General features: G+C 51.9%; 6 protein-coding genes across 6 annotated transcripts; 2 read left to right on the top strand and 4 right to left on the bottom strand.

The window, feature by feature from the left end:
• The first annotated feature begins 77 nt into the window (after positions 1-77).
• BO86DRAFT_166255 (uncharacterized protein) lies at positions 78-1211 on the top strand. The gene is made up of 3 exons (XM_025666467.1): positions 78-504; positions 601-859; positions 946-1211. The coding sequence occupies exons 1-2, from the start codon at positions 234-236 to the stop codon at positions 810-812; spliced, it is 483 nt and encodes a 160-aa protein (XP_025531679.1). The 5' UTR covers positions 78-233; the 3' UTR covers positions 813-859; positions 946-1211.
• On the bottom strand, positions 1151-1736 carry BO86DRAFT_166168 (uncharacterized protein). Its single transcript, XM_025666465.1, has one exon. It carries the CDS (start codon positions 1662-1664, stop codon positions 1299-1301), a length of 366 nt encoding a protein of 121 aa, XP_025531678.1. The 5' UTR covers positions 1665-1736; the 3' UTR covers positions 1151-1298.
• Positions 1737-2782: 1046 nt separating this feature from the next.
• BO86DRAFT_166243 (uncharacterized protein) lies at positions 2783-3796 on the bottom strand. Its single transcript, XM_025666466.1, has 2 exons — positions 3622-3796; positions 2783-3489 (listed from the first exon to the last, which is right to left on the bottom strand). Exon 2 carries the CDS (start codon positions 3469-3471, stop codon positions 2920-2922), a length of 552 nt encoding a protein of 183 aa, XP_025531677.1. The 5' UTR covers positions 3472-3489; positions 3622-3796; the 3' UTR covers positions 2783-2919.
• Positions 3797-3990: 194 nt separating this feature from the next.
• Positions 3991-6950, bottom strand: BO86DRAFT_406932 (GPI ethanolamine phosphate transferase 3; the record flags this gene model as incomplete). The annotated part of the gene is made up of 2 exons (XM_025674224.1): positions 6843-6950; positions 3991-6775 (listed from the first exon to the last, which is right to left on the bottom strand). Exons 1-2 carry the CDS (start codon positions 6899-6901, stop codon positions 3991-3993), a joined length of 2844 nt encoding a protein of 947 aa, XP_025531676.1. The 5' UTR covers positions 6902-6950.
• An 855-nt stretch (positions 6951-7805) lies between these two features.
• BO86DRAFT_304367 (membrane morphogenesis protein VPS13) lies at positions 7806-17473 on the bottom strand (the record flags this gene model as incomplete). Its single annotated transcript, XM_025667615.1, has 4 exons — positions 7806-7846; positions 7901-8317; positions 8367-9990; positions 10043-17473. 4 exons carry the CDS (start codon positions 17471-17473, stop codon positions 7806-7808), a joined length of 9513 nt encoding a protein of 3170 aa, XP_025531675.1.
• Positions 17474-18395: 922 nt separating this feature from the next.
• BO86DRAFT_354646 (DUF3429 domain-containing protein) lies at positions 18396-20099 on the top strand. The gene is made up of 5 exons (XM_025669587.1): positions 18396-18553; positions 18655-18890; positions 18957-19004; positions 19109-19333; positions 19445-20099. The coding sequence occupies exons 2-5, from the start codon at positions 18672-18674 to the stop codon at positions 19865-19867; spliced, it is 915 nt and encodes a 304-aa protein (XP_025531674.1). The 5' UTR covers positions 18396-18553; positions 18655-18671; the 3' UTR covers positions 19868-20099.
• The last annotated feature ends 2698 nt before the right edge of the window (positions 20100-22797 follow it).

The raw sequence follows: 22797 nt of genomic DNA, 5'->3' as shown, positions 1-22797 counted from the left end.
TGCCATTTCAGCTGTGAATCACTATCACACAAGTCCAGGCTCTGAAGAAGTGTTGTTTGCCGCAGAGTGCTGTCCATCGAAGGCGCTCCGTTCCTATCGATTTCCCTGGACCCTCGCCAATATCACGCCTCCTTCTCCTCCTTCCCCCGGATGCTTCAGCTTGTCCCTTGCCTAAATCATCAACCTCATCCCATGTTTGCTGTTCCATCACCCTTTTCTTTCTGCAGGCCGCAATGGAGGGTTGTTGTGATAATCAGGCAACGAGAGGAAGGGAGTGTAGCCTCGGCCCAAGCCTTCCCGATCGAGATATACGAGCCAACGTTATTCTCTCAGTAAGAGTCGGTGGTATTCCGCGGTCATGTATTGCTCCGGCGCGGCAGAGCTGTATCATTGAGTTTGCCGGGGGGAAGACAAGGCAAAGGCAAAGGAGATGTGATGAAGTGATAAGAAGGGGGTCTCGTTGCAGATGTTTGTGGTTGTGGTTGAAGGCGGTTGTGGACTCCGGTACATTTTCCTGGCTTCCCGCTTCGCGTGGAAAGAATCGGGGCAGGAATTGATTGACTGACTAGGTAACTACGGAGTACTACCTATCAACCCCAGAGCTCACCATTCCTCGAAATTCTCATAGTTCTGGTGCGGACTACCTCCGTAGTCGATCTGGAGATGGAGATGGAGATGGAGATGTTACATGTCTTATGTCAATGTCTCACTCATATCCCCTGTCCTTGCACAGTGCGTGCAAGTACCCTAAGTCTACTTCTCCTTCTTCTTCTCCCCCGCCTTCCACGTTAGCCCTCCAAGCCCCCAAATAGGCAAATGAGATTGGAGCCTTCCACTCATACAGTATCCTCCTGCCGCAGTATGATTGTCATCATGTTTGCCTAATCCCATTGAGGCGATCGGAGATGTTGATGATGCTGATGCTGCTGCTGCTGCTGCTGCTAGCTGCCTGAAGACCTCCATGATGGGAAAATTGGGTTGAGGTGTTGGTATGGACTCCATACAGGATAGGATGTAATAATGGTCGATGCTATGGCGATGGCGAGGGAGAGGAAGAGAAAAGTACCATGCATGATACCATTCCCGTTGTTGCCTGCCCCCTGGTCTACCAGCAGCAGCAGCAGCAGCAGCAGCAGCAGCAGCAGCAGCAGCACTAATGGGTGAATTCCTCTACGAACAGCTGTTGTGTGACGCTTGAATCTGTCTCTGTCTCTGCCTCTTTCTGGTGCTCAGCATGTATCGAGTACTCCCTGATGTATCGATTCCCCGCGTTCAGTTGCAATGCTGTTGCCAAGTATTCAGTAATCACTGCTGAGTGTATGTAGAGACTGTACTGTACACCATGAACCAGACAATAGGGAAAAGGATTCAGAGCATACGGCAGCTTCACAATCCAGTCCAGTGTCGATCAATTCAGAAACTAGGATCTTCTGCTTCCTCTTCCACTCCAATTGACCATCCCCCTCACCACCAATAAAACCACCATCGTCAACAACCTCAACAGCACCTGCTCTACAGTACTGTATGTACAGTACATACTCCACCCTCAAAAAAAAAAAAAAAAAAAAAAAAAGCAAAAGGCAGAAACACCCCAGGTATGACGCCCACAACGCCCACAACGCCCACAACGCCCGCCCCCGCGCGCGCCTCATCTGATCCATCATGTTTTTGGTTCCTCGGCTCGATTTAAACTTGACAGTTTTTGTGACTCTGACTCTAGACCTGGACTTTGGCTTTTGGCGTGTTATTGCTTTTCACGTCCTCTCTACTGACTCTATCCCACAGGCATTTAAACTGGTTTTCTTTTCTCTTTCTCCGCGGAACACGAAGGGGGGTCCCCATTTTCCTAATGAGGTACAGTACTGCACTGCACCGAGCTCATGGGAGCCCCTATATTAGTGACATCCGCTTAGCCTCTCCTCTCTCGAGGGAAGTATGTACATACATACAGTATACAGTCCATACAGTCCAGTCCAGTACAGGTAGCATACCCCACGAAGAAAAAATCCGAACGCGCGAAGAATATCACCTAGCTAGGAGGAAGCAAGCTCGATTGAGGAAGCATGTTGTCTCGTACTGTACACTAAACCCGCCATTAACTTTTGCGTGAGGGTCAAGAAGGACTACTACCGACGGTCTCCTGACTGTTCAGTCCTCTCCTCCGACATCTCACTCCCGCTTACTGTTGCACAAGGAGGGGCGGATTGATTCTTGGGGTTACGCAGACCCTGGGGTAGGAGGTGTCGAATCACCAAGGCAAGAACCCCTGAGACTTGGGACCCTGATGAGGGATGAATGAGGTCAACCGAGGATAGGGTGGGAGGTTCTGCAGGATTGTTTCACGAGCCTCATGGTTTGGAAGTTTGATCTTGAGATTAATGCTGGGAGGGATGTGGTGGATATCTTCCGAGTGTTCTTGGTTTCTTGGTGGGTGGGCTGGGATGGTGGTGGTGGTGGTGGTGGTGGTTGTTGTTGTAGATGTAGATGTACTGTAGGTGCTGAGGGCAGGTGTGGACTATTCCCATCTTTACAATGATGACGTTGATGTTAACAGATGAATATAGATACATTCCTCTCTCAATGGATTGTCCTGCCTCTAGATCGCGAGGTCTATCTCCTGCAGCCCTCATCCTCCTCACGACCATCTAACATGAACCTCCCACCAACCCTACCAACCGATCAATAACAACCAGCTGATAACCAAGCACCAGCTGATCCCAACCTCACCGAAGCCCATCCTCACTCAAAGTTTCAAAACCTCCATCACCATCGCACAAAACCACAGAACCCAAACGGCCCCCATGAGTCAACGGCACCACTCAGCCAACCCAGACATAGAAGCACCATGTCGACCCATGCCACATCTCTCTCCTTCTCCCTCTTCTGTCCCGACGACAAAGACGACAATCCCAATAACCCTCAAAATTGTATCACCATCGGAACGTATCCCTCCTCCACCACCACCCTCTCAGCATCAGCATCAGCATCAGCATCGCAACACCACCAAAGGTCAGAAGACACGCGCAACTCGGTGGAAAATGGAGCTGCTGAACGAGGAGATACGAACACCAAAATCGTACCAATCCGCAATCCATTCGCCATCCCCATCTCAAGCACCGAAGGCTCAGGAAAAATGCGCGAAGAAACGATATAAATACTCCCCTCCATCTCCACCACGACCACTCTCTCCATCGCCATCCGAGTACACCAACGCGAGAACACCAGAAACAAGCCCCAACAAACCCATTCTCTGATCCAAAGCGAACCCCCGACCCAAGCCAAGCCAGGCCAAGTCAAAATGCGCTTCATCATCCCTCTCACCCTCCTGCTCACCTCGCTGGCCCTCGCGGTGCCCACCGCCGACGCCGAACCGGACACCGTCCAGGCAGCGGCCGTCGTCGACGACGCCGCGCCCGCCCCGGCGGACGAGGCCAACGCCCAGTGGTGTCGGAAGGGATATGACAAGTGCATGAACAATTGTCATCGGAGCCATGGCGGGCAGAAGTGTTATCATGTATGTTGCTTATTTTTCTAGTGTGATGCTTGGTTGGTTGAGGGGTGGGGGGGGAGGGGGAAGGGGTGTTGTCCGGGTGGAGGATATGGTGGGATGATTTGACTGACTGTTCTTCCCGCTGGATCCCCCTTGGTTTGGGGGGGAGTGGGGAGGGTATGAATAGGCTTGTTGGGTGCATTACTGCCAGTGATTGCGTTGCCGCACCTTCGGACGGAAGAGGGGATTAGGGAGTGGGAGTGAGGGTTGAGGCTCGGAGGAAAAGGGGAGCACGACTCGACTCACTGAGACATGGCAGGGGAGGTTGGGGCTGGTGTGGAAGAGGGCAATTCCTGAGCTTCTATCATTGTTGACGTCAACTGAAGGATCATGGAACATCCGACTACTGTCATTCATTCTATATAACCTAACCTAGGAAGAAAGAGCATTGCGCAATCACTTCTCCGGTTGTACTCTTTCTTAAGCTGACTACTGGCAATCTACATCACAAACGAGTTCACTAACCCAATCACATCCACCACCCCCACCAAGACCCCAGCCAGTAGGAACCGCGGGCAAAATATGGCAAAGAGCATTAGATGCCGCCGGAGAAGACACGCCCAGATCGCCGTGGCGGCGGCCCAGAGAGTGTAAACAATACCATGTGCGAGGATCATCTGGGCTCGAGCTTCCATGCTCTTCGGCGAAGAAGACGAGTCAAACGGGGCGAAGAAGAAAGGAACAGCGCACGCCGCCAGAACCGGCCCAGCGAACGTATTCATCCCGACCAGCAGCGGGGACCACGGATACACCACATCCCGAAAACCAGTGTACGCAGCTTTCCACTGGATGGACGCAAAGGTGGCGTTGTGGCCGGTTGTGAAGAAGTAGAATGAGCCCAGAAGCGCGGCGATGGCGGGTCCGACTCGGTGGTTTGTAGTGCGTGGGAGCAGGAGGAGTTGGGAGTAGAGGCATGCAAGCAGAACACCGCTGGTGGGGGGACTCACGAGAATACATATCAGTAAGATGGCGGTGGTGAGAATGTGTGGTTTGTCGCTGTGATTGGAAGATAGCAAGACGGATCCGAGGCCAAACAAACCAACGAGCAGGACGATTCGAGCGATCACTATGCATATAGTCTTGGAGGTGTAGTCGGTGATGATGTTGGCGAGCCAGCCCTGCTCGCTGGCGGTCTGAAGTGTCCAGAACAGAATGTGGAGAAAGAGTGCAGGAATGTAGAGTGTGTTCCACGCGTTCTTGAATCTATTTCTCAAGCCCTTGGATGCCGAAAGTATAACGAAGACAGTCAGAAATGGGGCGAGGATACGCCAGGGGATGTAGTTCTCGAGTCGGTAGAAGGTGGTCCGGCACGAGGGTAGTTGTTCTTCTCGACACAGGCGGCTATAGGAGGCGAGGCGAGTCAGTAGCAGGAACAGAACGGAGGAGGTTGGCTGGGTGGCAGAGGCTAATGTGCAGATCCCAAAGCTGGAGAGAAAGAACAGCAGGATCTCATCTTCCCAAATGGTGTAGGAGTTCGACGCGAAGCCAGCGGCCAGAGCCAGAGGAAACAACATGGCCTGCAACTTCCCAATGCTGAGTCCGAACTGCCAGCACCGGCGAACAGCATTGCAGTCAGCCCCTGCGATCAAACCTGTCAGACTGGCTATAGTAGTGCCTAGGATGAGACTCTCGACGACGACGTGAAATGCAGGGTCCGCATAGACGAAGTGAGCAGCTGCAGCAAAAACGCCCACCATGCTCCCAGCAAATGCCGCCTTCGACTTGATTCCCGGCCGGTCGAAGCAGGACCCATCAACGAGAGCACAGACCATTGCAACAAGACACAGTAGCAGAATCACTACCCCCTCGACCATATTCAAGACGTTGAACTGCGCCCAAACCCGTCGGTAGCCCTTCAACATCTCCGCCTGGTATTCCCTCAACCCCCAATAAGCCCGTTGCAAGGAGCCCTCATCCCCGTAATCTATATCGCCCTGGATGAAATCTCCAATGCGGACCTCAACACCACCCTTATGACTACCATGGAGCCTCGTATACTCGGCATGAAACCGTTCCATCTGTGCAGCAGCTAGCGCGTTTGCCCTCACCAACCGTTCCCAGTTTATTTCCTCTCTTTGTCCATCGCTCCCTCTCGAGCCAAAAGCAAACACCTCTTCAATAGGCCTCCCAAGGTTATTGAACGGAATCGGCACCCCGAGCAGCAGCGCCAGCGTTGGAACGATATCCACCTGGGGAACCGCCGCTTTCCCCTCGTCATGTGTATCACCATCACCAGTGATCCTTCTCCCCACCCACGCTCGAGGCGAATATAACCACACAGCAGCCAGAACCTCCTCCAGTGTCTCCCCGCCATGGTTCCCATTCTCATCCATCCCGTGATCCCCCATAACGACCAAAAGCGTCTCCTCGCCAGCATCGTCCAGAGCCGCCACCACTTCGCGCACCACCGCACCCATCTGCTGGAGTTTGTCCCGCATCAGGGGATGCGCGGCTCCAAACCGGTGGCCGACGTGGTCGACCCCCAGGAAGTGGCCAACGATCACGTCCCATTCGTGGCGGAGAGTGTCATTGCGCAGGAGGGGAAGGAGGTGGGCGGTGACGCCGGTGTCGACGGTGTGGAGGTCTTCGACAACGAAGGAGGGGAAGGGGTGGGAGAAGTGTGGGAGGAAATGGTCCGGGTAGAGTTTGAGCCAGGTGTCGTCGCCGAGGTGGACGAGGCGCCGTTGCTTAGGATTGTGATCGGAGGAGGCGAAGGACGAGGAAGAGGGGTAGGAAGATAAGGGAAACGCGAGGAGCTGGTCGAGGAGGTTGTCTTCGGCGAGGGCAGAACCAGCGAAGTTGGAGCCGGCTTCAATGAAGGTCGGGAGAGTGCCTGTGGTCAGAGCTTTGAGGCGTTGGAGGGTGGTGGTCGGGGGGTCAGCGAGAAAGGGGAGGAGGAGGGCATTGCGCGGTCTCTCACTTGCGAGGGTGTGCAGGACGGTGAGGGCATTATGGTATGGCTTTTCTTCCGCTGCCTGAATGGAAGGAGAATAGGGGATGGTGAAGTCGTAGCGCAGCGCGTCAATGATCAGAATAACGGCTTTCTTGAAGGTTGGCCGGAGCCAACAACCATCCGCATGTCCATTAGCGGATGGGCTGCGGTCATGGTCATGGTCAGGCCAAAAATCTCTTGGAGGCCCCTCGCAGGTGCTTCTGGACTCCAGGATCTGGCGGGTCAGCAAAAAACCTTTGGTGAAAAAGTAGAGGCCTGCCAGATGCACCAAACTGGAAAGGTCCAGCCACGGTGGGTTAGCAGCTTTTCAGGAAGCCCGGTGTCCCTCCCAAAACGTACCAGACCCAAAGGAAGAACAGCGAGAATTGTCTGCGGTGGAAGATGGTTGCTGTCGCCATCCTCCATCAATGACGCTGTGACTGCCTGGCATGCGTGATGGTGCAGGGGTGAGCATGTCCAGGAGGACTGTATTCAAGGCAGTCCGTCCATCGAACAACTACCGTAACACAAGGTTGAACCTTGTACGACAAGCATGGTACTGGTAAGAGACACCGGAAGTATATGACGGCCAAGTATCAGTGGACGTACCTGTCATGTACCAGTCTAGAACTCTCGATGGAATGATGGATCCATCGCTACCAAAGTCACAGCTTCGTATCCCAAGTCATCCTAGAAAATCTTTCCCAATTGAGGCAACTCTTAACGAGCACTGTCTTATCGACTGTCGGTGGAGATGGTGTTTTTGATAGCGAAACGTTCACCACGGTGGAGTAGAGGATCCACTCCACAGAGTTTCTAATTCTATCGGTGGAAGTAGGCGATGGTAATATGAAGGTATGGACAAGGTAACTTAATTCTCCCCATTCAATCTACCTTCCTAATCGGTAGGGCAGGGATTATCAATTCAATACTTCTCGTAAAAGATGAAAGATAAAAGAAAAAGGTGCATCAAAACAGCTTACAGCCAGAGGGTGGTCAAATGAAAAGGTCCCGGTCAAGTCAACTTGAAAAAAAAAAAAAAAAAGTTGAATATGAATATGTACAGTCGCTTTGATTGCAAGAGCAGAGAAAAGAAAACATCAACAGGTCGTCCAATTTAAACTTGAATTGCAGGGTCATATCGCTGGATTCTCTACTCCAAAAGATCTCGACTACGAGGAGATCCAGCTTGGAGCAAACTGTATCCACTCTGCCCCACCATAAACAATTGCGCTGTTCATAAACAGGTAATCGTCAGCCTCCCACGCACAGTTTCTGTCCTCCATTACGATTATCCCCGTGGGGTCTCATAGCGAGTCGAGCCTACCCACGGGCATTATACTTCTCGTTGAAAGCGTTCACAGCTAGATCCCAGTCAGCACCTGTACGTAGCAAACACATCTCAACCCATCACTCACCAACAGCAATTTGCCGGTATAACCAGTTCCGCGAACTCTCATCCTGCACCGGGATGAATGGACCATTAGCACCCCCCTTGAGAGTAATGCTCATTCCAGTTCGCTCTTTGGAAATGGTTTGGATATCCTTCAGGCGCATATCCCATTCCGTGCGGAGTTTCTTCGTGCGCACGAGGATGATCCGGTCGTAGGTCAACATGACCAGCATGTCGCGACCCGGAAGCTCAAGGTGCGCGATGTAGTCCTCGTTGAAGAATTTGCCGTCATCGGCCGTCTTGAGCCAGAACTGCCCAAGTGCTTCGCGTTGCGAGTACGGCCGGACGACCCCGTCGGTGCCAATGAAGCGTGTGAGGCGAACACGATCAAGGCCTTCCGCGTCGAATACGGTGGTGGTGTTGCGGACACCCTCGGCAAGGTCTACTCGCAAGTTAGTATCAACACATGTCTAACTGATGAGCATACATACTCGAGGCAAGATCAAAGGCGCCGATGGCGGGTTTCGTGGCTAAGCCGAGAACACCCTTTCCGACACCCTTGAAGAATCCTTGGATGCCTTCCTTTTCGGCACCCTGGAGAGGGTGGCGTGCGAGTCCTCCGATGCCGCTTGCCAGACTCGTTGCGAAGGCGTTGCCACCAGCAGTAATACCATACAGAGCGTGCTTTGGTCGGTTTCGCGACTTGGACATTCGTCGCTGGTCTTGGAACTCTTTGTCTAGAGTGGCAGCGGCTAGACCCTTGGACATACTTCCGGTGAGCTTGGCCATGCTGTCAGAGAAACCGAAGACAGATTTCTTCACAAAGCTGGTCGCACCCTTTGCGATGCCAATGCCCAGCTCTTGAGGTCGATCGGTCATAACAAGACCCTGGTAAGGCTCGTAGAAGATGGCAGCCACCCCAGAGCTGACATTGTTGAATAATCCGACGGGATTGCCCAAGAAATCAGCCGATCCCAGAACCACGTGCACCTGCCGTAAGAATTCCTGGGTGTAGTGACTCTGGATGTTACTGACAAGAACTCCGAGAGAGACACGGGCATTTTCTAGCATGAGCGCGTTGAGTCGGATCGGTGCGTCGTTCACATTGCCCATCGACATAGTCATGACATGCACAAAGAACATCAGAGGATTGGATGGCTGCATGGTATCCTCCGCATTCACGCGCTCAGTCCGCATGAAGGATATATCGAGCTGCATTGGCTGCAGGTGGAGGAGCTCGAAGTACACGTCTGAAACAGTGCCTTCGGTTTGCGGTTCTGGGATATTCAAATCCTCATCACAGAGCTTGCCCTCATGTTCTTCCGACCACGAAGCACCGGGTACCTTGACGAAGTCCAACATTGCAAAGATGAAGTCTTCGTCAAGCTCCAATGTCATCTGCTGCACGAGAACTGTGGCATACTTGATATAAAGTACGCCATAAGAGTCGTCCTTCACACGAGTAACCATTGTGTGGAAGATCGGGTGTGCTTCCATTTCCTTGCCTGTCTTGGGAACCACACTAGGGTAGAGCAAGATTGGGAAAATACCACCATACAATTGGTTGTCGATCTGGATCCATTTGATGGTGGTATTCAAGGTCTGGTAGATTCTTGACTCCCGGAACTTGATGTCAATCTCGCGGAATGTCAGATATAGCAATTCCTTGAGGTTCTGGTTGATGAGAGAGATGCCGATTCCTCCCAGGCGGAGTTGGGCCTTGAAGTTGACATCCGAGTCAAGTTCCTTGACCTCAAAGCCGGTGCTCAAACTGCTCTGTGATGCCTGTCCCCTGTCTTTCTGCTTGTACATACTCTTGGACTGCTTGAAGTTGGACAACATCAAAGTCTGAGTTGGGCCGTCGGCAACGATGTTGATGTCAATGATCTTCTGAGTCTCACCATACTGAGTGGGCGGGACTCTCATGGGGATCAGATTGCCGATCTCGGCAAGTCTAATATGCCTTTCTTTGCCCTTGCACGTCAGTACAAGAGACTTGTTCTTAGTTGCTGGATAATCCCAGGCGTAAGGCATGATACTGCGGGGAGGAAGTCGGTAACGGATCGGTCGCCATCCATTCGTTCTGTCTTCCTCGTCTTCTTCGACATTCGGATTCTTCAACCTATTTAGCAAATGACTTTCCTGAGTTTCAATCCAAGATACTCACAGCTTGATAGAAGATAAATTCCATGTCGCTCTCATTCCGCATAGAGAATGGCCAGTTCCGAGTCTCAAAGCTGAAATGGATGAAGAGCGTTGCACCTTCCATGACCACGTCGACTTTGATGAGTTTCTGACGTTGTTGGGCTTTAGCCAATTTGACATGCACCGTTCCAATATCCGCGATATTGAAAGGAGAGGACCACTGGTTGTTAACGCCCGGGAAGCACAGGCAGAGCTGTTTCTCCGCAACTTGGCGCAAGAAATGGAGAGGTACAAGCTCGCCACTCTTGAGATTGAGAACATTCGACGAGCCAGGCTCACGGACCAGAATGTCTTCACTCAGCTTGTTCTTCAGAACAAACCGGGGGGCAATTGTCACGACTTTGGTCATCTTGTATTTTCCTTCGCCCTCGGCGACAGAAACACCAGAATGGAATTCGGATTTGCCATGTTGGTCTGGTAGAATGACCTCAAACGTGCTTCCAATGGCCTCAAAACTCTGAGGCTTACTCCACGCGGAGTCTCCTATTCTCAGAATAGACCGGTTCTTCTGATCATCCGTATGGTAGGAATACATGTAAGGGAGCGTACGTCCACCATTCCTAGAATCAGCCCTCAATCCTTGCCCAGCAGCCGACCGGGCCGTTTGCAGGAAAGCCTTGCTCTGGATCTCCATGGGCAAGCCAGTCTTGTTCAAGATGAGGTACGGGCTGTAGACAGAGACTTTGAAGGCACCACCACTGTCGGGAACTCTGAAGTAGTGGAGTTTCAATCTCAGCTGAATACCTCGCTCATCCTTCAGAGACAAAGTATGCTCTCTCTTGAAATCCTGAGAGTTTCCATTGATGATTGCAAAATCACTTTGCTTGAACACCGTGTCCTCCAGGTCAACGCTGAGTAGCAATAGGTGAGAGAGCTCAACGACATGCACAGGGCTAACCCCACCCTTGCGCAGGAAATTAGTCCAGTCCTTTCTTGTGTTCTTGTCGTAAATTCGATACTTGAAATCGTAAGGAAGAAGGTTCTGAATCTCGACAGGCGCGAATATCTTGATCCTCATGTAAGGATAGACGCCCGTGAGAGAGTCCCGCTCATTGTAGCTAGCGTGCATCTGGAAATAGAAGGGAGGTGATTGCTGCCCGCCTTCACTTAGGCACTTAATAGTCCGAGTAGGACGACGCAGTAGGTCTTTCCAGTGGAGTTGCTCATTTGACCAGTCGTACCCGAACCCTTGATCGGGGCGGATCACAAGAGAATGCATGTAAGCTGCTCCGACCGGTGCAGGTCGCGACTCTCCAGGAAGGATCTTCTCGATCTTCAGCAAATGTCCTTCCTGGGGATTGAAGACGCCTAGCTCCACAGGGATCTGCGTGCTGTTCTCGACAACCAGCGGCGAGCGGAAGGTGATATACTTCACATTGTCTGTGCCTAGCTTGACCTCCACCAGGAGTCGATGGAGGACACCATCCTTCTTGGGTTTCAGGCTGTAGAGGATTTCACCTTCCCTAACAACCGGGATCCGGTTCACGCTTTCGAACCCACTTCCCTCGAGCTTGATGCCAACAAGCCCGGCATGCCCCTCGGGTGCGAGCGTCTCACGCATGGAAGTCGAGTCCTCGAAACGCCAAGGGTACTCCTCACCGTCAGCCAATCTAGCAGCCGGCCCATCCTCATCCGCACCGATATCAGCCCAGACATGTAGATCGAAACCAGTATGGTTGCGAATCCGGTAGGGTGCATCAGCACCTCTCGGCTTTGAAAGAACATCCTCGTCCGTAGAAAGGAACTGGAATGACTTCGATGCCAAAGCAATGGTGGCAGATGTAAGAGTGAGTTCCATCGTCTTATGAGAATATGCGTCTATAGAGAAGATCTCGGGGTTGATCTCCCTAGCCACATGGAATCCCAACTGCCATGGTTCAATCAGAGGCTCCCATGCAGATTTCGAGAAGTTGTACACGTTAACGAAGGTGTCAAAACTCGTATCGGCATTCAGGGTTGTAGACCAGTCGCGGACATCGACATTGAACTTCTTAACACTCCAATCGAGCAATGGAAGATCATGGAGATCGCCGATAAGAATGACCCTAAGCCCGTCGACTTGAGCATTCAACTCTTCGCGCTTAAGGATTGCTGAGCGTTCCGGGCTTGAGGCTCGAGCTGACTGATCTGCTGCCGCACTCGACCGGCGTCGATTTCTTGAAACCATGGCGGATGAAGATGGTCTGCCGGAAGATTGCCTTCTTGAAGATTTGGGCCTGATGCTCTTCGCCTCAGGTATGCTCTTCACTTCGCCGGTCTCAACCGGTTGCATTCTTTGAGCCCTCATCTCAGATGCCTTGTTGACAATCTGTATCGCCATCAAAATGTCACGAAGTGAAAGGCGCAGAACCAGAGGTTCTATGTGAGCATTGATGGATGTAAGCGAAGAGCCCTTCTCCTGCGCACGACTGTCCACAGACACCTCTAGGGTGAAATCGTCCAGGATCCGAAGCCTGCTCGTTTCGAACTTATCCATGCGACATAGGAACATGCCCACTTTACTGATTTGCAGCGTCGAAACGTTCTGATGAGAGAAAAGTAGCTGCTTAGTTCCCAAGACAATAGCTTCGGTGTGTGCGATAGCGGGATTCGCAATCGTGATCACCTGCGCATCAACGAGGTTTACCCTGAAAGAGACAGTCATCTGCGCTGCAGAAGCAGCAGGTGGCGCGTCTTCAGTTGACAAGGCATTAATAAATGCGTCGTCACTTTCGACGGTGCTGGTTCTGGGTTCTGATTCCTCGGGAGTTTCATCACTCTCCTCTTCAACCAATGGTTCTTCAGACGCGAAAGCTGAGATTGCGAACGACTGCAGAGCAGACAAATAGTCCAAAGCCAGGATAATTCGCGGGCTGTCAATGGTAAGCATGGCGATTAAGTGCTTCTTCGGGCCTGGTGACATTGAGACGCTGGCCATGAACTGCTGCTGGACATCGTTGTTGATTAAGGACATGATCTTTCTGAACTTGTTGGTGTCCTGGTTGCGACTATCCCTGATAGAGAGAGAGTGGATTAAGAGCTCTGACTCCAAGGATCCATCTGTCAACATACGCAATTTGACTTTGGTGTCGTTGAGTGAGAACTTGGATAGACTAGAATCCTCCAAGCGACCGACTGGCGCATCATCGGCGGCCAGGATAAGCTCTAACCCGACACTGTCCACCTTGAAGACCATATCCAATCGAACCCAGGTTTCTTGCTTGACGTCTTCCTGGGACAGTCGGTCTCGCGAAAGGCTTCGCTCAATCCGTTCGGACTCGGCCTCTCTAGAGGACTCTGTTACTGATGAAGGAAGAGCTTCCAAGGCTTCCAGCTCTTGCTGTTCGCTGTCAGTAGCGAAGGCGTTCGGGACCGTCTTTGACAGGTCTAACAGGAACTTGAACTGCTTCTGCGAGATCCGGAGATTGATCGGCGACATAGACCCTTCGATCTCGATATCTGGACGCGGGTTATCATGTTGGTGTTCAAGGTAGCAAATACTGAAATCAAGGTTCACTTTCTGGATCATCTCAAGCTCCTCTACAGTATCCTCACCATAATGGAACTTGGATGTCAAACGGATATTTCGCACACCAGAAGAGATCAGATTTACAGCCGAACTGTCCTTGGCTTCGTCCAGAGGAACAAAGGTGTTTTTGGCGTATATCTCACCCAAGTGGGCAGTGACTGTATCATGCACACCGCTCTCTGTCATCGAGCTTGGGAAGACCAGGATGGGCGTCATTACCACAACATCAAATCGCATCCGGGAAGCATTTTCTTGAAGTTGGTTCGCCTGATTCGCCGCAGCCTGTCGGGCAGCATTGAAAATGGCCTGCATTTTGCCGAACTTCACGAGGAAGTTGATGATTTTGCGATAGGGCTCTTCTACGAAATTGATCTTCATTGAACCTGACCTCAGGAAGACTTCCGAGTCATATCCGGGGTAGTCCGCACTTTCTGGATCGAAGGTCTCATACTTGAAGTCTGCGAAATTGTCACCCTCAATGGTGAGGAGCCTGCGGAGATCTGAGCTTTCCGATGCACCAGTATTGACGTCGTCTATAAGGGTCAGGCTTCCAATACGCGACTGAATCAGCATCGAGCCGCCCACGAGGTTGATACCAACATCGGCAGTGTTTAGACTGAGCGTAGCAAGTCTGACGCCATCGTTGTTGAGGATGAGGGCGATGCTCTTCATGTTGGCTTTGATGCGAATCTTGCCAGTCTGCTGATTTTGTTCATTCGCGGCCGCGAGCTCTTGATTACTGTCATCTGTCTGGGTTACCTGGTTGTTTGCTTGGTCCGGGCTCGTGAATGTGAGTAGGATAAAGTCCAAAAGTGTCAGGAGCGTCTTCCTAGTAACGACGAGATTGATGGTTGACACGGACGTGTCAAGATTCATTGCCACACCTTCGTAAGTGGAATGGAACTCAGGAGAATCCGGATTGACTTTGACAAACTTGAGATGGAAGAGATCTTTGTTCTCGTCGGCGTCAAAGCCTTTGGACGATATGATTCTCTTGAACTCCGGCACCGGATTCTCTTCAATGTAGTCATCCACACTCAAGGACTTCAAAACGACCTCCGCGACCATGTCGAAGGGTCGCATGTAGAAGTCTAAAGCAAAGCCTTCGGCAACCAATTCAACGAGCAGGTGGTCGCGTAATTGATCATTCGGGTCGGAGCGGAACAGTGAGCCTCGCAAACAACCCACCGTGAACTTGAATTCAAAATCTCGGCGATGAATTTTCATAGGCTTGTCCATACTGTTCTGCATGCTTTCATCATCCGACTCGTCATCTGTCTCGTCAACAACAGGCAGCTCTCTGAGGTTAGACGGCTGGAAAGAAGCCGATCTAGCTCTGGTGGTATTCGCAGGCGCCTCTTTCGCATGGTCTTCCTTCTTCTTTAGGTCGCCACCATCATTGAAGCGTGGAATAGCAATATCAATGAGTTTCATCAAACCCTTGTATTTCTTGTCAGACATGGAAGCATGTAGCTCAGGAAGGTGACCGGATATACGAGTCCTCGTGAGTTCGGTGACCTTGGGGACGATGCACATCTCCAGAACGAAATCTACATTGATGCGGTCAATGATATGCAGATTGCGCGACTCGACATCCGAGCTAAGTTGTGACTTTGTGATCTCAATGCCGGGACCGATAAGGACTTGAGTTGAGTCAAGTTTTAGTAGGAACCGGTCATAGAGTAGATGCTCGAGTTCCTTGTAATCGCCCTCCTCATATTGTCGCTTCTGTTTTGATTGAAGGTCTTTCATAGTCTGCCTGTCGACCAATTCGCTGTTGACACTAATGTGGCCAGCATCCAGAATCAGACAAAGGGAGCTTTCTTGTGTGATACTCTCAGGAACGATGATCAGGGGCGCGTGGATGTCGAATTGTGCATCTACCTTCTTATGCTCTTCCAGGGCAAATTCCAGACCTGCTCGGGTTTGCTGCCGAATGCCTTCAACGGTAGCACCCGCAGTGTCCAGAAGAGCCCCAATAGACTCCATATGTCGCTCCGGTGGCTCAAAGAATTTGGCAATCTCAACGACGAATGTAGGATTATAGATGACTTCGATACTCTTCATCTTGACCTTGACAACTGAGTCTGCGTCGCTTTCGAGAGGGTTCTGCTCAAGCTGCAAATGGAACAAGCTGTCTTGATATGCAGAAATGTCATCGTCTGCTTCGGAGTCTAATTCTTCGTCACCCGAGGCTTGGGACAGGCGGTGTTTGGGTTCTGGAAGAGAGTCTTTGACCTTGACGATTTGCGGAAAGAGGCTCCCTGGAGTAGTTCCGTCGTACACCCTCAAACCACCAAGGTTGACATCAATGAAGAACGAGTCAGGCCGTTGCAGAGCTTTAGCTCGGAAGTTGTCAAACACCAGTTTCATGACTTCATCTGCCCTCCCGTGAGGGTCCCGTTTCAGTGTGAAGCTACCAGCCTTCAAGCCGGCATTGACCTGGAGCTTGACCCATTCTCTCGGGACGTCGACACTTTCTGCGATCGCCTTCTTCTCGTCCCAATCGATTGCATTATACAGCTCCTGCCGTTGTTCTTCGGTCATTGCGGTCTCCTCCGACTCTTCTTTCTTTGTGCCCCAGAACCATTCACCCCAGGTCTGCTGTTGCACCGGTTTCTTCACGCCGATGTTCTCCTTCCGCAATTGGTTTCGTGCCAATGACCGCCAGAAGCGAATATCCTCGTAGCTCAACTTCCTCTGAAGCTGATCGAATTTCTCTGCATCTGGCCCGATGAGCGTTCCTTCTCGCTTCTGTTTCTTGAACAGATCTATATACTTTATGCGATCATCTCTTCGCTCTTTCTGATATTCCCAGGTCCAGCGCCTGTTGCGATCGTGGATCTTGCTGAGCACGGCCTCTCCGGCGAATCTCAACCATGCTCTGGGGTCCTCCTTGGGTCGACATTTGGGCTGAAGTTTCTTGTATTCTTGATGGCGAATGAAATAATGGAACAGATCCACAAGCATCAAAGCATCACGGTACTGATTGTCATCGAGAACAAAGCTCAGCTCATCGAACAGGAGCCTCGCTTTGAGGGATGGTCTGTCATGCTTGCCGGATTTGTCCAACTCCAAGCCTGCACGCCCACTGACTGGACGAAGCATGAACTGGGCGCTGTCTTGGTTATCGATGCCAGCCCTAAGCTTCTCAAGTAGCTCTGCATGCTCAATTCCTTGAGCTTCGGCGCCAACGTCGGAACCGCGCCCAGTACCCAAAAGTTCTGCATCGGTGTTCCAATACACGGCCAAAGCCCCCAAGATGGCCAACTTGTGGGTTGTGCCGGAACTGGACTGGATAAAGGTAGGGTTCCACTCTGAATCGGTACTCACGGCACTGAGCTCCTTCAGAGTCACACCGACGGCAAACGGATGGGAGGGCGAAGCGATCGAATCCTCGTAACGGAAGTGGACATTCTTGATGGAGATCTGAAGATTGTCGACGACGGCAGTTACCAAACTCTGGGTGAAACTCTGGTTTCGGCGCTGCTCCTCCTGGCTCATGCCCTCAGAGTTGCGCTCCTTCAGCATCTCCGCACTCTCAATCTTATCCATTTTGAGGGCATGCGCCCGCCTCTCTTCCTCCTCGGGGTCGTAGTCTGCATCCTCCTTGGGGGCTGCGAGGAGGAACACATCCTGGATGTCGACTCGGACGGGTTTACCTCGGAGATTCGACCATGGGATGGAGAGAGTGAGCTGTCCAACATGGCCTTCGACAACGTTGAGGGGGAGATGAAGCTGGTCAAGAGCTTCCCGCCGGAGTTCCAGGTTGTGAAGTTTCACATCGCCAGACCAGATGCCGATATTCAGCTGCTTGGCATCGAAATTCTTGACGTAGATTCCCAGGAAGCGGTTGAGTAGGTTGGCAACCAAACCCTCCAACATGGTTGCGGGGTGTGGCCGTAACCCGGGCCTGGGAAGAAATTGGGGGCAATTATAGCAGTAAGGGTGGGAATAAGGTAGGAATCGTGGATGAAGATCGGCCTGGATTTTGTATTACACGGGTCGGTCAGTAAAGTGATGAACCATCAGATAAGATCACCGGAATGCAGAGGGAGAGCCGGGGAAGTATGGAGGTATCAAAGCTAGGAGCTTACTATGTAGCGCGAACTTTAGTTGCACTCGCTGACCGTGGAGAATAGAGCCATGCAGGTGGAGGCTCGATGTGCACGCGAAAGCGTTGCCAACAGGCTAAGATAAAAGATATGCTCTCCGGAACGTGCTCAAGAGGGACGGGGTGCGGAGAGGAGGAAAGCCGGGCGCAGACCACCAAAGACCAGTGCTCTCTATAGACAGTGAGCAAACATGGCAATATGGTAATTTGGCGAAGGAGGGGAAGCCAAAAGGTTGGGTATCAATCTAGAGCAACTTACCCAATTGCGATAAAATGAATGAGAGGCTAGATCCCCAAGAGTGGTAGAGCAATTACGGCTGTCGTCAGAGACGAGTGTACTTCACTCTGTACCTGGGGAAAGCATGAACTGGACCAACAATAATAACAATAATAGGGGGGGGGACAAGAGGGGACTTGCGCTGGAATTGGAACCCTTAGTGACGCGCGGGCACAGCAAGTGACGTCGGTGCTCTTTCCCGTCCGGCCCCGTCCACGCCGCGGTGAGTTACCGCCCACCAGCTTGCCTGAAGCATCCCAGCCATTGGCTCAATCCGATCCAGTAGCTTAGGGTTGCAACCCTGATAATGAGTCAGCCTCGTGGTCCGCTGGTCCAATTGTGCCTGAGGCAATAAATATGACACCTGCGGGGTTGGAGTCTATGGTACACCCGAGCTTCGACGTTACCGCACCTCAGTCTAATATCACCTCATTCATTCGTGGTCTCCAGGCTCAATTGCTCCCCCTCCGGCCATACATCTCCACTCTCACGAGTCCAACTCGACCGAACTCCGGGTGAATACCCTCTTCTCCGCTCAAACACCTCTTTTCTCTTCTTCTTCCAGCTCAATTGGGTGCGTGACCTCCCCCCTCCAGGTGCAGTGCTCTATCCGAGCTTTCCAGCCTCTTTCTCTCCACTTTTGCTAACCGCGGACATCGGGTAAAAAAAAATTAGCTGTCTTGAAAACGACAATGTTGTACAGAACCACTGCTGCTCGCTCTGTGCTCAGAGCTCTCCAGAGCTCCAACGCCTCGGTCGCCCGCTCGGCCCTGTCCAACAATGTCTTCAAGGCTCCCTTGACCTCTTCCGCTCGCTTCCCCGTTCGCCCGACCACTTCCCCCAGCCTCGCTCTGGCTGCTCGCAAGCCCGTCACCACTGCTCTCATCCGCCATGCTTCCACCTCCCACAAGGTGAGAGAGTGACCTAAAAAAAATCCGACGCGGATGTCGCTCAATTGCTGACCCGGGGCATTGCAGGACGGTGAGGAGGACACCGACATGATGGCCGGCATGAAGGCCGAGGCTGTACGTGCTTCCCATAGCTCCCCCAATTGCATGCGATTCTAGCTCCCCCGCGGGGTCGAACTTTTGTCCCAACGCTCTGACATGAAACAATTGCTCGACTACAGAAAGTGATCAAGGACACCTTCAGCCTGGAGGCCGTCCCCAAGGAGGCTCTCTACCTCGGAATGGCCGGTGTCATCCCCTACCTTGCTACCTCCCTCGAGACCGTCTACCTGGCCTGGGAGATCAAGACCGCTGCCGTTGCCGGTGACGGTATGCTCTTCTCTGGCCAGACCGCCGAGTTGCTTCTGCACATGCTCGAGCCCGTCCAGGTTGGCTACGGTGCTGTCGTAAGTTCCACCCGCACTCCATCCCCACCAATTTCCCTGCCCCGCTTTCCCAGCCTCTACAACGATATCAGAAAAGAAGAGTCGAGCTAACGCCGAGATTGAAATCATCAGATCCTCTCCTTCCTCGGAGCCATCCACTGGGGTCTCGAGTGGGCCGGCTACGGCGGCAAGTACGGCTACAAGCGCTACGCCGCCGGTATCGTCGCCCCCGCCGTCGCCTGGCCTACTCTCCTCCTCCCCGTTGAGTACGCCCTGATCTCGCAGTTCCTCGCCTTCACCTTCCTGTACTACAACGACGCCCGCGCCGCCGCCGCCGGCCGCGCCCCCGCCTGGTACGGCATGTACCGCTTCGTCCTGACCTTCATCGTCGGTGCCAGCATCGTCGCCAGCTTGGTCGGCCGTGAGCAGATCTCCGGGACCCTCACCGGCGAGCACACCATCAAGGACAAGATCAACGCCCTGATCTTCCTGCAGAAGAAGGAGAAGGAGGAGGCCGAGGCTCGCAAGCGTGCCGAGCTCGAGGATGCCGAGTAAATAGCTCTTCTGTCGTATAAATGAATCCTTCAAAGGGACCTGTGACTTGTTTCGTGTATTCTGAGCAGAAAGAGAGTGTGTGTGGGTGTGAGAGAAAGCATGTTGTCAGGAAGGGGATGTGGTCTGATGTATTGGTTTTGAAATGTCCTCTGAATATTGGTTGAGTTTTTCTTGTAGATTACAATGCGAAGTTCAACGATGCCCCCCAGCAGACGCTGGTTTTTTTTTTCTCATTTGTCTCGAAATTCAGGACCGCTAAGCTTCCCCGTGATCAGTGCAGTATGTATGCATTAGTAAATTGTTTACCCAGTTAGTGATCCCTGTCCTGTACGTAGTACTTATCCTTTCTCCTCATCCCCCCTGAGAACCAGGAGCAATGTAACCAAGCCTAATCACCGCTTACCCCAAGAAGAAGAAAAAGAAGAAGCAGAAGACGCAAACACCCAGAACCGAGACCCTAGCTTTCTCCTCAAGGTTCAATACCAGAAGATGCCAAGCGGGAGGGCTCAAAGAGAACATGTACGAAGTACGAGCATATACGGAGTATATGAGTGCAGTATAAGAAGCACCTCGTCAGGTGACGGCCACACGCAGCATAGGTACATACTCAAAGATATCACACATATGCATAAATAGAATTAAAGGCGGAAAAAGGGTTGTGGGGCCCTAAACCCGCAGAAGCACAAAGAAAGGGAAACCACCGATTGTGACCGCCACCGGCAAGGGATCTTGGGAAAGGATGATGTGGAATGGCGGGTGAAGAATCCCAAGAGTCCGGAGGGCTGGGGAGGGGTGTGGTGGTTGTTGTCCATGGGTTTCCGTTGACAAGGGGAGGGTGGGAATGGAAAGAGAAACAAAAGGGAAGGTTAGCCGGGCGGGATGTCGTTATCGGCGCGCCGATGGGAACGAGGAAATCGTTGTCAAACACCAACAGAGGATTTAGAGTAACTACCTGCAGGTGAGGAGGGTTCTACGCAGAGGCTAGAAAGGATCGTCGGTGGCCATGAATAATCCTGGGCAGAGAGGCTGATGCTGTCTGTGTACAGAGTACAAACAACATTAGTTCATCAGGTCGTTTCTACACATGGTGCTTTTCTGCAGATCCAGACCCTCCCCAATGACGAATCCGGATGAAACAGGTTTACGATGGGAGGGTTCGACGACAGAGATGACCACGGTGACGAGTTGAAGATGGAGTGGTAGCACTTGGACAAACTAATTATGCTGATTGGTGGTAGTGCTTCCGAAAGTAAGCTGAAGAATTGTGAGGTATTGTTGTGGGAAAATCCATATAGATCAGATATCATAGTGTAGGGCAAAATATGTCGATGCAGCTACCTCTGTCGGTCATGTCTTCTCTATGCACACAAGCATATTAGACTGATGCTTGTGGTTGTGTTCGATGAGTATAGGCTAGTCACTTTGCATCATTGGAGACCCTATGCTTGGCACACGTTTGGGGAAAGGGCCTGACTAATTGAATGATCCGAGTGATTGAGGTCATACCGAGTCGGAATGCTATCATTCCCGTCTCGAACCTGTTGATCTTCCCTTCGGAGAGCCACAACGGTCCCTGGCGGGTGTTCGTATACCTGTTCGGGAATAGAATGGGAGGGGACAAGAGGGCCGATCAATTGCCGTGACCTGTATGGAGACAGTGTCGTTCATGAGGGTGCCAAATCAGTTAGTTCTCTATTTCCCAAGGTCGTGTCTGGTTGTTACATGAATCGAGTTGGGTGCAATCAATTGGGGTGGTTGCCAGTGAAAGATGTGGTCGAAGACGTCACCGCCCGTTTTTGGGTTGGGCCCGTGGAACCAGCCAGCTACAGTACAGTATGTGCATACATCATTGTGGATGAGGAAAGGACTGCTGCAGAACACCGCGTGTACTGTAACTTGTAGGGCAGACAAGAAGATGGGCACATGGGCACATGGGCACATGGGCACATGGAAGGGATCGGAGTGACAGCCCATGGATCAACAATAAAACACTGAAGGAGTCAAGTATGTAGTTTAAAACACGCACATACACGAAACCTGAAGACTTAAGTGCTTATCAAGAAATCTAAATCTTGACTCCGGAGGGCAAGCAGTGGTCGGGACAATTCGATCCCGTGGCGGCCGTGGCTTCCCCCAAGACAGCTAGCCGCCCCCTTAAGCCACGCCGAACCGACTCCCGGCTGGCAACAATTTCTCCGTAAATCAGAAGGCCGAACGAGCTCATCTTCATCTACATGTGTAGGTAGTTATCCAGCCCGGATGGGCTACAGGTGGGCTCCAGGTGGACTCCAGAGTGACACGCTAAAGAACACAAGTCAGGGGAAATGTACCGGTAGATAGGCCCCTAGTCAGGGCCGAAAGTCAGAGCCTTTCAAGCTCTACGCCGGATTGTCCTCTCAATGCGTATTCATTCATTCCTTCAGTCGTTCATCCAATGCGGGTAACCCATGAGAACTTCTATTGCAGGATAGGTACCGGTAGTGTCGCGCTACTTTATACTGCGCCAGTCCGCAGGACTATCAATTCTTGGTGTTGGTCGGAAATGGAAATAGCCAAAGAATCCCAAGAAATTCGGAGATAATCCTCACCCTAGAGGCGTTCAAGTGATCATAAGAAATTTGAGCCAGGGGTAGAAAGGACCCCGGTCTAGAACCTGGGTCTGGTTCAACGCGTGCGTGAAAATCGACTAGTTTGACTAGTAGGAGAAAATTGGACATTGTCATGTGCTCGATCGACAGGAATCTAGTCAAACCAAAGGTCTTCCACGGCAGTCCCGGAGGGACACACCCGCAGAGCCCCTCTTTGGGCCTCTCTTTCTTTCGCCGTGGGACCGTAACGAGTCCGTGGTGCTTCAATGGTCGGCCTCGCAAGGGCCAGTATCAAAAACAGAAACAACCAGCCATCACCTTTCTTCGATGTAAAAGTCAAGG

Source organism: Aspergillus japonicus (genome assembly GCF_003184785.1).
Source record: "Aspergillus japonicus CBS 114.51 unplaced genomic scaffold BO86scaffold_5, whole genome shotgun sequence".
Classification (NCBI taxonomy): domain Eukaryota; kingdom Fungi; phylum Ascomycota; class Eurotiomycetes; order Eurotiales; family Aspergillaceae; genus Aspergillus; species Aspergillus japonicus.
The sequence above is the reverse complement of the archived record's forward strand: the minus strand, read 5'-3'. Positions and strand labels throughout refer to the sequence as shown.